The following is a 16,309-nucleotide window of genomic DNA, read 5'->3' as shown; positions in this document are numbered from 1 at the left end:
TGCAGAAATGCTGACCTATTCCAGTCAGCTCCCACTGCTGCCAAATTGCCAAATCTTGGTATTTACAATGCAAAACCATTACAAGTGAATCTGACTTCATTTTCAATATTAACATTAACTGAAGCTCCAAGCAGCGGCATTTGGGTTGTTGAACCTCTGAACATGTTGGAGAAGAAGGCTTGGTGAGCACAGTCAAAGGGTTTTAATGTGGGCATGTAGATGTCTTCAGGTCTGAGTTTGAATGTTTTACAATGGAGTTAAATACCACCTCCTGTGTCAACAGTAAAACTGCTAAAATGGAAGAAGGGGAAGTCAAACCAAAATGTCAGATTCCTGTTGAGGTTAGACTTGAGGGCTTTTTTTATCCTTCTGGACATGATTCAGTGTGTGCATGACTCTTTATTCAGGGGCTTTATGTTTTTAAGTATTGTAAAGATGCTAATGGTTTAGTTTCCTGCCTTTATATGCAAAACAAATAAATTATTACCTTTTTCACCACTCCCACCATGTGTAAAGTTTGAATTTTACATGATTTTCCACACATTCGCTTACACTGTGAAAACTAAAAATACATCCACGGTTTGTGTTTCTGCCTGTTACAGCTACAGGGTCTTTTGTTGTCACTAGGAACAAATTCCATTACTACCTTTCAGTATGTTGTAGTTCAACTGTGTGAAAGGGGCCCTGTGATGAACTGGTGACACATCCAGGGTGCACCTCGCGTTCACCTGTTGGTAGCTGGGATAGCCTCCGGTTTGGAAAATGAATGAATGAAAGGAACAGTGTGGAAGGAAACACAACTACTGCACCTTGGCTCTGAAAATCTAGGTTTTAGCTATTCATAGATGTTAACATAATTGTTATAATGCAATCAGATGTGACTCTACTGCTCTATTCCATGAGATGTTACAGATGCAACATGGCAGCTCCCCTAAACATGATATTTACAGAAGGCTTAAGAAGGTGCATATTTTCAAATGTTGGTATTTTTTCCATTGATTCCCACCTCCTCCAAATGTACTCATTAACCTGGATACTAGTATTTAGCATGTACATAGTGAATATTATATTATACTAAATATTGGAGAGAGTCTGGCTTTTTTTTTACTGGCCAGCTGAAATAGACGGTGGTGGAAGGAATCGATTCCAAGAAGTTAGAAATTCAGAACATGAAATGACTTGGAATTAAGTGCATTCTCTCCTCCTGGGTTTAAAGTGGTTCAGAAAAAGTGCAAAGAAATCACTAAATCCCATGGTGGCTGCATCTGTGATGTGAGACAGGAATGATTAGAACTGTCTGGTGTGTGTGCGTTCGCTTGTGTGAGGATGAGGTCTAATAAGTTTCACAGATAGCTACAGGGTGAATGTCTGGTATGATGTATGGTGTGTGTGTGTGTGTGTGTGTGTGTGTGTTACAGACCAGGCTCCCTGCTGCGAATCATGTATATGCATCACTAAACACAGCTCTGGGCCTGGATGACAGGAAGTGGAGCAGCCCTTTGTTGTGATAAGAGTGGGGGTGGGGAGATAAATTGTGTGTATGTGTGTGTATGGATATGTCTACATGTGTGAGCAGGTCCAAACCAGACATTCATCAGGACAACTTGAGTGGAAATACTGGCTGAAACTGTTGATGAAAAATGGACATGGAGTAATATCACTGATGTTTTTCCAGTTACACTCCCACAAACATACACACATAAACACATATCCAACATATACACTCAGATCCAGTGTTGTAGGTTATAAACTTCACATTTTTAAGGCATTTTTATTTTCTATTGGCTTTATTTTTCCAGTTTTGTTCAGCTTGTTTAGTTGTATAAATACTCATAACAACAATGACAAATTGAGCCTTCTCTAACAGCTTTGTTATTTGATTCTTTCTAAAATACCTCAGCCTACACATAATTTTTTTTCTTCTGAGAGAAATGCATCCAGTACAAAGAAATACCTTCTCTCATTAGAACAAGCTGTGGAGTTATTTTTGACCACTGTATTACATCAGAGCAACAAAACAAAGTCACATTAACAAAATCTAACCAGTGACTAGATGTGCTATGTAAATATGACTATCCTGATTCATTTTCCACAAGGCCACATAAGGGTAGTCAGACCTCCTATAGTAAAAAATAAAATTCACCAACAGTCTGTTCTGTGTCCCCTTTTACATCTGTTAGATATACAGGAAAAAAACAGTCAGGTTTGATGTAGATGCACTTTATGTCTTCTCAAACGGCATCTACCAAATTTTCAGCTTGGAAAGGTGACCAGAAATAAATTATTTTAACATTACCTTATGAATTTATAGCTATTTTAACAAAACATCATTGTCAAAGATGGCAAGTGTTCTTTATGTTCTTTTGTCTCTTTTCTTAGAGGAACCTGAAGTTTAAACCTTACCTAAACAAAAGGGGTTTTAAAACCACATTAACTTTCAGGTAATTGTTATTTCAATTGTAATTTCAGGTCTTATGAAGACAATTGTGAACACCAAAAACTATTAAGAGATTCATATTAAAATATTGTAATTTAGGTGTCTTTGACCTCATTCGTTTTGACTTTGATGTCGTTATGATGGAGCTTTACTATGCAATTAATTGCATAAATCAATAAAAACTCATCCGACTCATCTATATACGTATATATCTATCTCTCTACCCTATCACACCTTGCAATCTGTGGGTGCACATGCATTGTGGTTTTTAACAGCTATGAAATGTTCTGAACATACTGCTGTTTTCTTAATCATGTCTTTCATCTCACTGATCTCTCTTAATTCTCTTTCTCCTTCGCTTTATCCCCCTTGTTCGCTGAACATTAGCAGAGGATGTTGAATGTTATGCTTGCATTTTTCAGCTTTTTTGGACTTAAAGAACAATGGACCATGTTTTTGGTGATCTGTTAACATATCACAACTGGAAAATGTCAAGGTGATAGCCTGAGGAATTTTCCCCAACAATGCTCTGAATTCACAGTTCATTAAAACACGATGTGACAAATACGTCCACACATGCACAGAAAAACGGCTGCAGGTGACACAGCGGGAGAGGTGGTGGTGTGGGAGTGGGATGTATGGGTGTGGTACACACACAGTCATATGATCTATACCGTTACGGGATTGGCTGGTACTGGAAGCAGCAGGTAGCTCATTGGGCTGAGCGGAGCCAATGGCATGGCAGGGCAGGGTCTTAGGGTTACCTGGGCAGCAGGTGAAGCAGAGCAAAGCATTACACACTCACAGCTTTATGTGCACAAACACACACTAATATCTGTGCATCGCTAGCACATGCAAACAAGCACCGGCAACAATCTCAGGATATAATACAAGACTATTAGCATTTTACGTGAAGCTGAAGTAAAGAAGTAGCCAAATAATGGCGTATAGCATTAGATCAGAGTGAAACATAACGCAATTGGGCCACAATCAGGGACTGCTTCAAACTAATAATACTAGAAGTATGGAGGCTAACCATATTTGATGAATGTTGTAGCCAACAAACTGCTTCATCTTTTGCCTCCAACCAGCTGTATCTACATGGAGTCCAGTATTTCACTGATAATCAAAAAATCCCAATCAGAAAAATGCCTTATTTAACAGCCTCAATCAGCTCAACCTAAAATTCAAGCAGGTTGAGAGGGAACATGTAAACATTTGAGTTCAGTAGGAAAAAATTAGCACAGATTAACACTCAATCCACTCATTTCTTTATTTTCTTTCCGCTATGTGACAAGTCTCCAGGAGGGACAAAAACATAGAGATAGCAAAATGAAAGGGTCTGTTGCTGAAACAACTTTTTTGTCAAAAGATTTGAGGATTGTTAAATGCATCTGTGGTTGAAAAGCTTCTAATCACATATTGTTCAAACAAGTGAAAAGATGAGTGATACTGAATTCAACTGAACATCACAAACCACATGTATAAATACCACAGATATTGAAACACTTCATGTAAACTCACAATCACTTCATTTATTGTCTACGTCCATGTAAGAAATCTGAAATTACTTATTTAATTTGAACTGAATAAATATTGTCCATGTAACCACAGCTACTGATAGTCTGTATAAAGATGAAAAAGCAGGACAAAAAGACCCACAATGACCCAGTGACACTGTTAAGAACGTTTAAATATAATATAAAAGTGGTTCTTTTTTACTATGCCAGTGTCACTAAAATAGTGAAATGTTGTATTTGAACAACAAAGCTTTACATGATCAATATTTTGGTGATATGTAACTAAAGGTAAAGGCTTCTCTTATTATACCTGAAGTCTTATTTACATCACAGAGAAGTGGGAATGGCATGTTTAATGGTGAAGCTTCTGAATCCAAACAAGACTACAAGACTTTTAGGGAAATGAATTTGGATTGATCCAAACCAATATCAGTATAAATATGTGGCATTAAAAGATTCATATCTGGATATCTGGAACAGATTTCACTACAGACAGTCAAGAAATGTTGACAGATGTTCAGAGTAATGATTAAAACACTGGACTATTAATATTTTATGACATAGTACAGCGTTTAAAGAACTATCTGAAGATATTCTGTTCCAGTAAATAATGGGAAGCTTAAAATCCTATGATAGAAAATGGTTGGTTTAGCACTGCTTTATGAGAATTCATTCATAGATTGAACAACATGTTTTATTCCATTAATGATGTTTTCAGACATGATTGAAAAATTAAAAGTTTGCTCATGGATTCACTTCAGTGATTTTTTTTTATTACACTATTGCATTATTTGACTGCAGTATCTATTTTTGAACATTGTAGAGGAACACGTGAGAGGCAATGAAGAGCTTGGGACTGTGCTGAGGGATTTTCGTGGAAAATCTGACCCATATGGTTCTCTGTTTTGAGTTTAAATTGAACAAAAGATACACAAAGTATAGTACAATTCGATAACTGATCGAGAATGACTAAACTAAACTAGTGTAAGTGCACACTTTTCATTTATGTTGAATATCTAGACTTTTCATGGCCACCATGGTGGAATTAAGGTCAATGAATATGATTCATATTTGCAATTCCCAAAATTTTCAATTTATATAAACATTATGAGAATTCCATAGGTTGAAGTATTGTTTTTAGAAACAGGTGAAGAGTTACGACAAGCCCACAAACCATGGTTCACTACAGCTTCATGTATTTTTGCACATAACATCACCAAAAACAACAGTAACATCTATGAACAAAGAGTTATTATATTGGCAGATATCCAAATCCATGTCTCATATCAGAGCTGAATAGAGGTTTATTGGTGCATCTCTATTTGAAATGTTATTAAGTTCAAAGAGCCAGTTGATATATAGCCCTGAAGGTCAGTTTATTATAGACCGATCAATATCCTCCACATTCTTTTCAATCTGCTACAGACTACATAAGTCATGGGTCAGAAAAAAAGCCTACTGCTTAATTTTACAAGTCTGTTATTATGATTGAACAGCTGTCTGTCATAGTAAGTAAGGTGAGAAAATGCGTATTTAAATACGTATAAAAATATGCAGCACATCAACACACACTCGGCATCTTTGGCAAGTCTCTGCCCTTTAATCGAATGGGCCACTGTAAGATGAGATGCTGCTGTTTTCTGCTGCAGTGAATGTTCTGCTGGGCCCGACAGATCCCAGAGCAGCCTCACTGCAAGTCAGCCTGGCAGGAGCCACTACAAGCCGCTGGGTGGACCCTGATCCCAGGTCAGTGCCAGGATGACGGGGCTGATGGGTACTGTGAATAATTGATGGCGTTATGAATGCACCACAGGATCTCGAGCTGAGCTGGTGGCACTCAGGCCTCCCACAGTCAACAAAAACATATCAGGAAAAGACGCTAGTTTTTCTCAGACAAGCTAAAATAAGACATAAAATGATCATAGGTGATTGTAGGTAGAGCCTCAAATGTGTTTATATGTGGTCTTGGTGCGTTGAAGGTTAGAAACGGCAAGTGAGGGAATCAAATCCTGGCTGAGACATAAAGTTACAGGGAAATGACACATGTATGCAGACACCTGTAGCCTATTTACAGTCGAAACCAGCAGTTTATCACCCAAACATCATCTCACACTGTAATAAAAACACACACAGCCTGATGAGACAAAGCGCTGAGCTGCTCCTGCATTGCAGCCTCCACACCCTTTTCTTCATCGCTCCTTCTCTTCTTCATCTTTCTTCCTTTATCCTCATTTCACCTCCCCTGCTTTGTCATCGCCAGCCTTTCGTCCCACCATCCCCCCTCTTCTTTTCCCCCCTGACCTCCAGACCTCCTCCCACAAACATCTCTCCTTCCTCTTCACCACTCCCAGCCCCCATCTGTATCCACCCGTACCGTCTACCCTGTTGTACATATTAAACCTACACTTCATGTCAGTCTCCATCATACTGTCAACAAACGACCGCCTACGTAATTTCATTCTCTTTAAAATATTCTCCACATTTAAAAATCTAAATCTTGAGAATGTTTTAAAAGAAGAATTAAATTATCAACCTGGAGTTAAATATTGTGAAGACTTTTCTCTTCTCTGTTGCGCTTCAGTATTTTGCCCACATCTTCAATAAACCCCCTCAGTTCATTCTACTCACCCTCCACACCGTCAGGCGGTCCTCCCCATGTCCATCGTTTAGGCCTGTTATCCAGGTGGTCCCGGGCCTCTCCGCCTCCTTCTCCACCTCCTCCTCCGCGTCTCTCGGCGCCCCCGGCTCTCCGGCGGACCAGGGCCTCCAGCCTCTCCTGTTCGTTCCGTTCAGAAACAGGGAAGAACAGACACTCTCTCACCGAGCCATCGCTACGGCGACGAACGCCCGGTGATGCGCCGGGAGACGGCTGCGCCATGGTTACAGCATGCAGCAGCAGCCTCGCCCCTCAGTCCCCTTCACACTCGTCTGCTCTGCCTGCTGGCGGTCAGCAGCGCTCGATCGCTCACTCGTATGTCAGTCAGTGATACAAAATACAGCTGCTCCAACTGCTCTCTGCTGCCGCTCCCTCTGATTCCCTCACTGTCTCTCTCTCTTTCTCTCTCTCTCTCTCTCTCTCTCTCTCTCTCCACCTCACAACCCCACCCTCTCCCTGTTCCTCTTCCCCTCTCTCTCTGTCTACCTTGCTCTACCTCACTAATGACTGAGTCTATCTCACAGAGCACTTTAGTCAGACAGGAGGGGACAAATTGTAACCCATCACCACCCCCGCACTTAGAGAATGGGTGGGTTGGCTGGTGGCACTGGTTCTCCTTCTCTTTATGTTCCCAGTCTCCTTCAGCCTCCTTTCCTTTAGCCGTACATAGATTGGATGTCATCTATTATATCAGTCTATATCCCTAAAGGTCCATTGTGTAAGTTTAACAGAGATTTGGGGAGATCTAATTCCAGAAATGGAATATAATATTTAGAAATATGTTTATAATTATGTATACGATAACCTAAAAATATTATTTTGTTATCTTATCAGCCATTTATGTCTAAAGAGAGAGCAGGGCATTTTAGGTGGCATCTAGCATTAAGGTGTTTTCTTGTGATGGACTATATTGAAATGAGGGCTGGAGTTGATATCTTAACTTAAAAAACTAAGATGCATTGAAACAAACACTAGCTCTTAAGACAAGTGTCACATTTTTCCAGCAACCCTGTGGGGGAATCTGAAGCCTTGCCACTACACGTCACTAAATATTGAACACTGAATTTTTAAAATGACAGTTTGCTGCAGATCGTGAACATGTGCAGTAAAAATGTGGCAAAATACCATCTAAAACGCAGTCAATATGAAAAGAAATTAAGTTTTGCGTGGGAGACCTTTTTTTCCAGTTAATATTTTAAAGAAACAGGGGAAATCAATTTCTTTGGCCTGGTCATTTTTTTAATAGACATTTGATTGCATAAATACTACCATACTATCAAATGCAAATTATTCCAAAAGGTATGAGTTGTCTTTCTGTGTTCTTTGAATATTATAGAGATAGTTTTTTACTAATTCAGATTCATTTTCATCTTCCTTGTTTAATTTGCATTTCATTTTAAAAATTATTTGTCAAATGATATAATTTTTTTTACAATGAAAGTCAGTGTTTGTTGTATTTTCTACAAATATGAATTTAACTCTTTAGTGTTGATTTAGTCTTATTCTTTTTCTCCATGGATGGATGGATGGATGGATGGATGGACCAATAATGTGCTTGTGCATAGTATTTTGTTAGTACAGAGGACACAGGCCAAAAGACTGAGAGAAAGACATAATTTATAGCCACATTAATACAGGACAAGTATTACCTGTGAGCCTCTGGTAATTTGTGATAATATTGGAGGTTGTTTGCGAGTACAGTAAAGATTCCAATGCAAATATCTACCTCTTTTAGCAAACACCGAGGCCTTTGAATAATACTAGTCGGGTGTAAACTGACTCTGATTTGTAGCATTTTTTGTATCCTCTGCACATTTATTTTGCCTATTTCCTGCTTGGGGACTGCAGACACTGCACTGGTGTTGATGAATTCAAGTTTTTCAAGCATTTTTGGTGCAAATTCAGAAGGCTCATGTTGTGATATAATATGGATATTCACTGAAAGAGCAAACCTAAGTCTTTCAGAGGAGTGACATTTCAAAAGATGATGAGATGGATGATATGGATGGCAGGTACAGTAGGGAATGTTTTCTACCTTTCAGATATCTGCAAGTGATAGTGGTATTGATAGTGAGCCTTGACATCACTTCTGGGGAATACCGTGATATCAGTTAATTTGAATATAAAACAGACATGGCTGATCCCCTGTGATTCACGGATGTGGAGGGTTAATTTCCATATCACTGGAGGTACCCGGGTTATACTAGTCCCATGTCAATAGGGCTACTGAAACACATACCTGTCCTTTGGCTTTCTACTTCTACTTGTATTTGTGACGTCTGCTATTACCGTCTTTCAATCAAAATCACTGATGTGGGAATATAAAGACATAGAGAGTAACTGGATGATTTAAGTTGCTGTGGTCTGTACGTCTGTACACTAAAAGGATGAAAGCCCCACCTCAGCACTGTGTGAGTGGGGATGCTGAAGGAGCATGCAGACTCACGTACGAACTGCAAGAGGGAAGACAGACGATGGAGGAGGGTTCAGACACAAAACAAAGAGAAAGAGACACCAGGGATGACAGGTGCAGGGAGTGATGGGGACTGTCTGAAAATACAGAAAATATGCAGATGTGCTAACATGAAAATGAATAAAACATAGCAGAGATAGATGAACAAACAACAGCACAGTCACAAATTCATTAATGTAAGATAATCTGTTGAGTGTGAATACAATAACTACATATAACAACAGGGTAGTCGTTCTTTACCTTGTTGTCATTCAGTGTCTCATTGACATTCTCCTTAATATGAGCTAAGAACAACCTCTGAGCTGCAGCTACACCCTGACAATGGCAAGTTCTGACAAAGACACATATTGTTTGTTTTCTGCACTTTTTATATGTGTAGGGAGTCAGTGTAGGGAGCTATTTTAATACCAAAACGCACTTCCTCATGTTCCACCAAACAACTTGTCTCCTGACACTATTTTGTACACCTGTCATTGCATACTCCCAAGAACTAACCAGATGCCAACACAATCCAGATAACTTTTAACAGTATCCCTGAATGACAGTGGATGGTGCCAAAGCTATCAACAAAATACGGAGGTTTGGATATGCCAGAATACTGACTCGCTAAATTCTGCTCATATTGACTGAAAAACTATACACTAACATTAAACAATTATGTAAAAGCATTAGGTGTAGATATATTTAATTTGTATTATCCACATACAGACTTTTGACAGAGCATGACAGTTTTAACCGTTTATATTCAATAATTAACATGTAATTTAAAACAATCCATAAAGTGGAGTTCAATTTCCACTCAGTTTTTAATCCTCAAAACATCTTATGAATGAAAGAATGAGAAAATCAATGAAGTTCAACATATTGTGTGTACAGTATATATGATGACTCATCTACAGACAAAGTGAAAAAGCTGAACTGCTGAATATCATCGTCACTTAAAAAATATATTAACACAATAACAATAACAATAGTAACCTGTTTCTGCTTTATAATCAGAAAAAAGGTTTTGTGTGTTTATTTTTCTGCTGAGAGGTGAAATATATGCTTGTCACAGCAGTGCTCACATCGACTGTGTCTTCCAGTAAACGGCACATGATACGCTGGCGGTGATATCATAGCCCCAGGAGAATGGCTGATCATTATGCCATTAAGTTATGCACATGAGTGTGTGGGGAGGGGAAGGACGTTTGCATGCAAACAGAGCCTTAAAATCAATCCAATCAATAAAATCAAATCTCTGGACTAGACTGTCGTTGAATCAGGACCTGTTTTAATATTGTGTGTTGCTTAGCATTTCACAGGTTTATATGATTTATATTCAAGGACAGGCTGATGTGGTTGTCACAAACACAGATTATAATTTATACTAGACTCTTGGATGATTCACATAGTCCTGTGCATGTGCATGTTTCAGGCTGGAAAGATATCACAACACATCCTGCACAAAATCCTCTCTGACATCCAGCGGGTTGTCACATCACAGCTGCTCTACAGATAATGTCTTGGACAGAGGAATGGTGAAAGTATTTAGATCTATTACAAGTAATACAAATAAAGCATGTACATTCAAAGCCTTACTTGAATACATACCATGCATTTTTTTGCCCAAAATCTTACACAAATTTATCACTTCTGTAATAGCCTTTTGTGATAAAAGTCCCAAACAAATACAGTGTGATTAAACCTTGTCATTCAGCGTATTTCACAATAAAATATTTGACAGTTTTACTCACATCACCTATAGTAACATATGCTCACATTATACTATGCATTATTAAGCATTATTGCTAAACCAACCTAAAAAAGTGTCAAAACATGGTGTTTCCTTGAGCACAACATGGCATCCTTAAGTTTCATGTTTGGTCCCGACCCAAAGATATTTATTTTACTGTCACAGAGGAGGAAAGAAACAAGAAATATGAAGATTGAGAATAAGATGGAATCTGAGAATTTTAGCTTTTTTTTTTTTTTCACTCAAACCGATCATCAATTACAAAAAATAGGTTTTGATTAAAAATGTAGTAGCCACATTAATCAGTTTATTGTTTAATTACTGGAACTCTGAATTCAAACAATTGCTCTTTATGGGTCTGATCCAGAATTTAATGGTTTCCTCCTTGGCCTACGTCCTACCCTTTCACCAAGTTTAATGAAAATCAGTGCAGCAGTTTTTGCATAATGCTGCTGACAAACAAACTGATAAAGGCAATTATATTGCATCCTGGCCAAAGGTAACAAACCGTGAAAAAACCAACATCCTCCACAAGTAGTACACTGTGACTGCACACAACTGGTCAACAGACAGATAATCATTGAAGAATATGCATAAATTACCAACTATCCTACAAAACTGTACCTCAGCCTGAAATACACCTCAGTTATGGATCAACAAAGCAAAGATCTCAGAGTAAAATGGAGTTATGAAGGTGTAAATTGTCAATGAGCCAACGAAAGCATGGAGAAGTCAGTAGAGACAGATAAACACATAACATGGACATAGGGGACACAGGTCACAGGTCATCTTCTAAATATGTCTGTCATAAATCTGTACATACAAGCAGCAAACTCAACTAAATACTCAATTATAATTCAATTATGTTGAATTAAACAAGAATTTAACACACTTTCTTTAATGAGATGTAAGCCTAAAAATAAGATTACAGGTCTGTGCACAGAACAATAAGTTTAATATTTACCATGTTTGTGTACTATTTATTGTAGTGTAATTCATACTGACACAATTCCAACAATCTGTCCAATTTTAAGAAACTGATATTATTAAAATAGATGTTTAGAATATTAGAATTAGTGCTGTCAAATGAGTAAAATTTTTAATCAGATTAATCACAGGGTTGCTGTGGATTAATTTGGATTAATCACAATTAAATATCATTAATTTTGAATCTATATATAAACAGACTCAGACTTCTGAAAGAAGGGAATATACAGAACATATGCAGTTAACGTGTTTATTAAACACCTTCAACAGTTTCAACAAAACAACTTGAAACAACTTTCCATCTTGGGGTTTTTTTGTACTCAAATTTCCCATCGAGTGGGCCAATGTGCTGTTTAGCATCTTCCATCTTTATGGCTCTGCTGCCTGTCACTACCGGATCAACTGCCCATTTGCGAATGCGCTACGGTAACTCTACTTGGACAAACTGCCCAAAATGCATTGTCAGAGATGTTCAGAGTCATTCTGCACTGCACATGGTTTAATTGCGTAAAAATTTTTTAAATCAGATTAATCATGATGATTAATTAATTCACGTTAGCGCATTCATTTTAACAGCCCTAATTAGAATATTGATTTATTCTGATAAATTTCAATACTGAGTTCCTTTCAAATGCAGGTGAAGAGTTTATTATTTATAAGTGGATTTGCCTTCAAACAGGTTTAGCATTGAATCTCTTTTGGCTCTCTGAATTTGTGATTTATAAATTATATTTATAATTGTTTGGAACGCTTTGTGTCGCGGCTAAAAAAGAAATTACAAAGATGTGGCATGAGTCTGAAAGCCCCTGTAAAGATTTTATATTATTTATAATCCTCATGCATCTGTAAAGGAACAATCATCTTCTAGAAAATATCATGTACAAATAAATTTGAAAATAAAATTAAATAAAATGAAAACTAAAATTTGAAGTTGAAACAAAATGAGAGAATTGCGTATAATTATTTGTCATGAAACTAAATTTGTTTTATTCTCTTAATCAAAAACACCCTATATTGTATTTTATGTTTTGTAATTTCTAAAAAGCTGGATCCTTTGGAAAATCTGTGTAAATTGCTCTTAGACTATTATGTGATACCCCATAAAGAGTTATTGTACAATTTCATCACTAATCACTAAATGGGCACCATCTGTTTTTAGAATAAACTTCGTTCATAAACATCTCAGAAGCTCTCACTTCTGCACCCTTATTGTTTATTTGTGACTGATCTAAAGATTTCAATAATAAATATGCATTTAAGACCAAGACATGTTAAACCATAACTTAAACTTTCAGCACCAAACTAATCTATTTAAGAATGACGGACCAAAGTCACATTTTTAATTACGTATAATTAAATTAGACTCCTAATGACTTGTCAGTGGATTTTACAGCTGTCATCCTGTTTTCTCATGCTCATGTTAACATGTGTAAATGCATCAATTAGTGTGCTGTGACCTCTGACCTTCTCTGCTTCTTGCTGCTGCCGTCTTTTCTCCACGGCTGCTGTCCTGCGTTTCTGCTCCTTCAGCCTCTGCTCCTCCATCTTTCGTCCTCGCTGCTCGGCACAGCGCTCCAACTGCTGCTGCACCCGACGATCCTTTTCCCGCAGTACCTCTGACAGCTCTGCACACATATCCAGAAATAAATTCAGACTCTGATACTGCATTTCTGTTGTTTTGAAGGTTTAGCTATCATTGTTGTAAGACTGGAGCCATTCCTAAATTATCCAAAAGTAAAAGTATGCAGGGTGAAAAATGGTTTTACTGTTGCATTAATTAAAATGTACATCATACACTAATTACTGCCTGGTGCCTTTAACTGCAAAGCTCAATAGCACAAAACTCAACCTGCATGAACACAGGGAGTGATCAAACCAGGCCTGAATAGCTATTTATAGTTACCCCATTGTAAGTAAGCCTACACATGCTCGTGGATTGTATTTCTCTGCTATACAATAATCACTGTGGTTAGAAATAGTACAACCTGGTAACAACAGCAAAAATTTCATTTTTTTTTCCATTAATGCCCTAAAAATTGCAACATTGTGATGGATATGCAAAACTGTAAGTCCTAAAATTGTAAATAATGTAATAATATTTCATTTTTCCTTCAGATGAAAAATGGGTCTTTAGACTCACAGAAATCTGACCTGGGGTGGGAATGGAGTTAAATCAGAGAGGTGATGGGCTGAAAACCGACAGAACGCTACAGTGTCATAAAGATTCATGTATCATTTATAGATGAGTTTTAAATTAGCATAAAATAAATGACCAACATTTGTTATATTTAATTTCTATCCTAACTAAATAAAGTAACAAATTTCTTAAGAAAATATGAATGATGTGATCTTATCACCATCTTGTCAAAGAGTTTAATTGCTCAATTGGATATGATTATGATTATCAGAGGCTTGGTGTTGTAGATGCTTATGTTATACTTTCAATACGTAAACTGCTCCTATTTACTGTGCCTATGATAACTTGAATACTTCACATTTTAATGCAGATATGTGGTTCAACTGCCTGAACCATTTGTTGAGTAGGCGAATACTGACTGCACTGCACCCACAATGTGTGTGTCACAGTGACAGATGAACAGGACACACCACATAGAGCTTCACCAGGTGGACACTTACTCATACCTTGTGTCTTCTCTCTGTTCTCTTTGCTAAACGCAGCCGATGTGGCCTCAGGGAGTCTCAAGCCAGTGAGTATTTAGTGTTTTTTCAGTTGTGTGCCGAATGTTAGGCTACACATGTGTTATGTAGTCTTTTAAATTAAAGTCCCTTGTACTCTTTGGGTGTTTGTCCATGATTATTATGAGAATGTGGGGTCAGATTAGAAAGAAAACAACATACATATTGGACAAGAAGGTATGAGGTGTTGTATCACTGTACTTCTACTTTGTCACTTCTTTATCTTGCTGCTGTCACATTTCAATTTGTTCTGCCCTGGATTTTCCAGACCTTAAAAGTACATAACAGACTGTGATGTGATTAAAAGTTTACCTAGAGGGCTGCTGTGCCTGGTTGGTGATCGCGAAGGGGATGAATGCCTATTGGCGAGCAGCGGCGCAGTAGGAGGAGCCAGTGCTGTGGGTTTGTTTGGAGATAACAGTCAGTTATGATTCATTCTACAATGGCAGAAAGCTTAAAACGTAAAACTGGAGGGGTGAACGTGACTCCTGCTAATATAAGTATGGAACCAAAAAAAAAAAAAAGGTAATAATTTCCTGTTACAATAAATCAGCTGTCAGTCAACATATCACCTCTGGGGTCAGGTGTCAACCCAGGCTGTCAATATAGGACCCCTGAGTGCAACCTAAAGCACTCTTCCTGTTTTGGTGTTGGTTCTCAATCTGTCAAGCTGACATGAAAGCTGCCAGAAGCCAAATACTGACCAACACAGCATATACAGATGCACTCAAACACTCCCAATACACACAGCCATTAGATATGCAAATACATGCAAATCTGAACCAAGTCCCAAGTGACCCATGGGTTATACTTAGCATTTTCACACCAGATTACATCACATGGGGAAAAAAAATAATAAGATGAATCACGTGATTCAGTTGAAATATATGACATATGACCACAATGCTGATACTAAAAGGATGGATTAAGTAACACAGGAGTGATTTTATGAGCATACTGAAAATGTCTGTCAATTGGTAAACACAGAAACATAAAATAATGCAAAATTTGGTATTTAAAATGAAATGCAAAAGGCTTTACATTTATAGATGAGACAGGTGAAATCATGCTTAAAATATCACAGCATCAGTGGTATTTCAGACAGTACTGCCACGTCTTTTCCTTACAATATTTCCAGTTGCATAATGGGAAAACAATCTTATCTAATTTATCATATTCATTTGTCTAGTACTTCTGGAAACAAAAGATGACATCCAAAGGTGTCAAACTGTTATAATTTTTTGCAGCTTTTCTTCAGAGGCACAGTTTAATTTATATTAGTAAGCTAAATTTCTACACTTTGCTAACCTGAACCGTTTGAATGAGGGCATCTTTTCCTCACCTGTCATGTCAGTATGGCTTGGGGCCACTTTGGTCATCTCAAATGTCGTCGAAAATGTCCCGCTGCAACACCTGACAGGAGCCAGTAACAGCAGAAAGCGCCTCGAAGCCACAGGAGACCACACAATGACTCAGGAAAAGACGAAGAAAAATGTGATGCTAGGAGAGACTGGAAAACCGAGCAGGGAGGGAGGGGGTCTTCCGTACAGTCTGTTGGTTTTGCATTTACTAATACGAAGCACTGATTTCAAACACGCCACACATTCATCAGTGCTAGAATTTAATGATTTTAATGGAATTTAATTTATTTTATTTTTAGAGTTCCAATACTGCCACGGCTGGTGTGACTGGCTGGCTAAATATTAACGATTAACGCTAATGAATGGAAAAGTCAATGGATGGGTCTAGCTCCTTTCTCACAACCTTTCAAACATATATCAAGGAATATGAGGAAAATGTATTT

The 16,309-nt window shown here is 37.8% G+C and overlaps 1 protein-coding gene across 6 annotated transcripts in view; it reads right to left on the bottom strand.

Moving 5' to 3' along the window:
- Positions 1–16,045, bottom strand: part of map7d2b (MAP7 domain containing 2b) — a 29,261-nt gene extending 13,216 nt beyond the window's left edge. Inside the window, exons 1-5 of one of the 6 annotated variants that reach the window (XM_030123341.1) lie at positions 15,848–16,045; positions 14,818–14,901; positions 13,273–13,433; positions 6,586–6,733; positions 3,112–3,201 (exon numbers count right to left, since the gene is read on the bottom strand). In XM_030123341.1, the coding sequence (XP_029979201.1) occupies positions 3,112–3,201; positions 6,586–6,733; positions 13,273–13,433; positions 14,818–14,901; positions 15,848–15,884 (520 nt within the window). In that variant the 5' untranslated portion in view covers positions 15,885–16,045. The remainder of the gene's footprint in view (positions 1–3,111; positions 3,202–6,585; positions 6,734–13,272; positions 13,434–14,817; positions 14,902–15,847) is intronic. The other 5 variants (XM_030123339.1, XM_030123340.1, XM_030123345.1 and 2 more) reach the window with 5 other exon arrangements.
- Between the last annotated feature and the right edge of the window lie 264 nt (positions 16,046–16,309).

Source organism: Sphaeramia orbicularis, chromosome 20 (genome assembly GCF_902148855.1).
Source record: "Sphaeramia orbicularis chromosome 20, fSphaOr1.1, whole genome shotgun sequence".
Lineage (NCBI taxonomy): Eukaryota > Metazoa > Chordata > Actinopteri > Kurtiformes > Apogonidae > Sphaeramia > Sphaeramia orbicularis.
The sequence above is the reverse complement of the archived record's forward strand: the minus strand, read 5'-3'. Positions and strand labels throughout refer to the sequence as shown.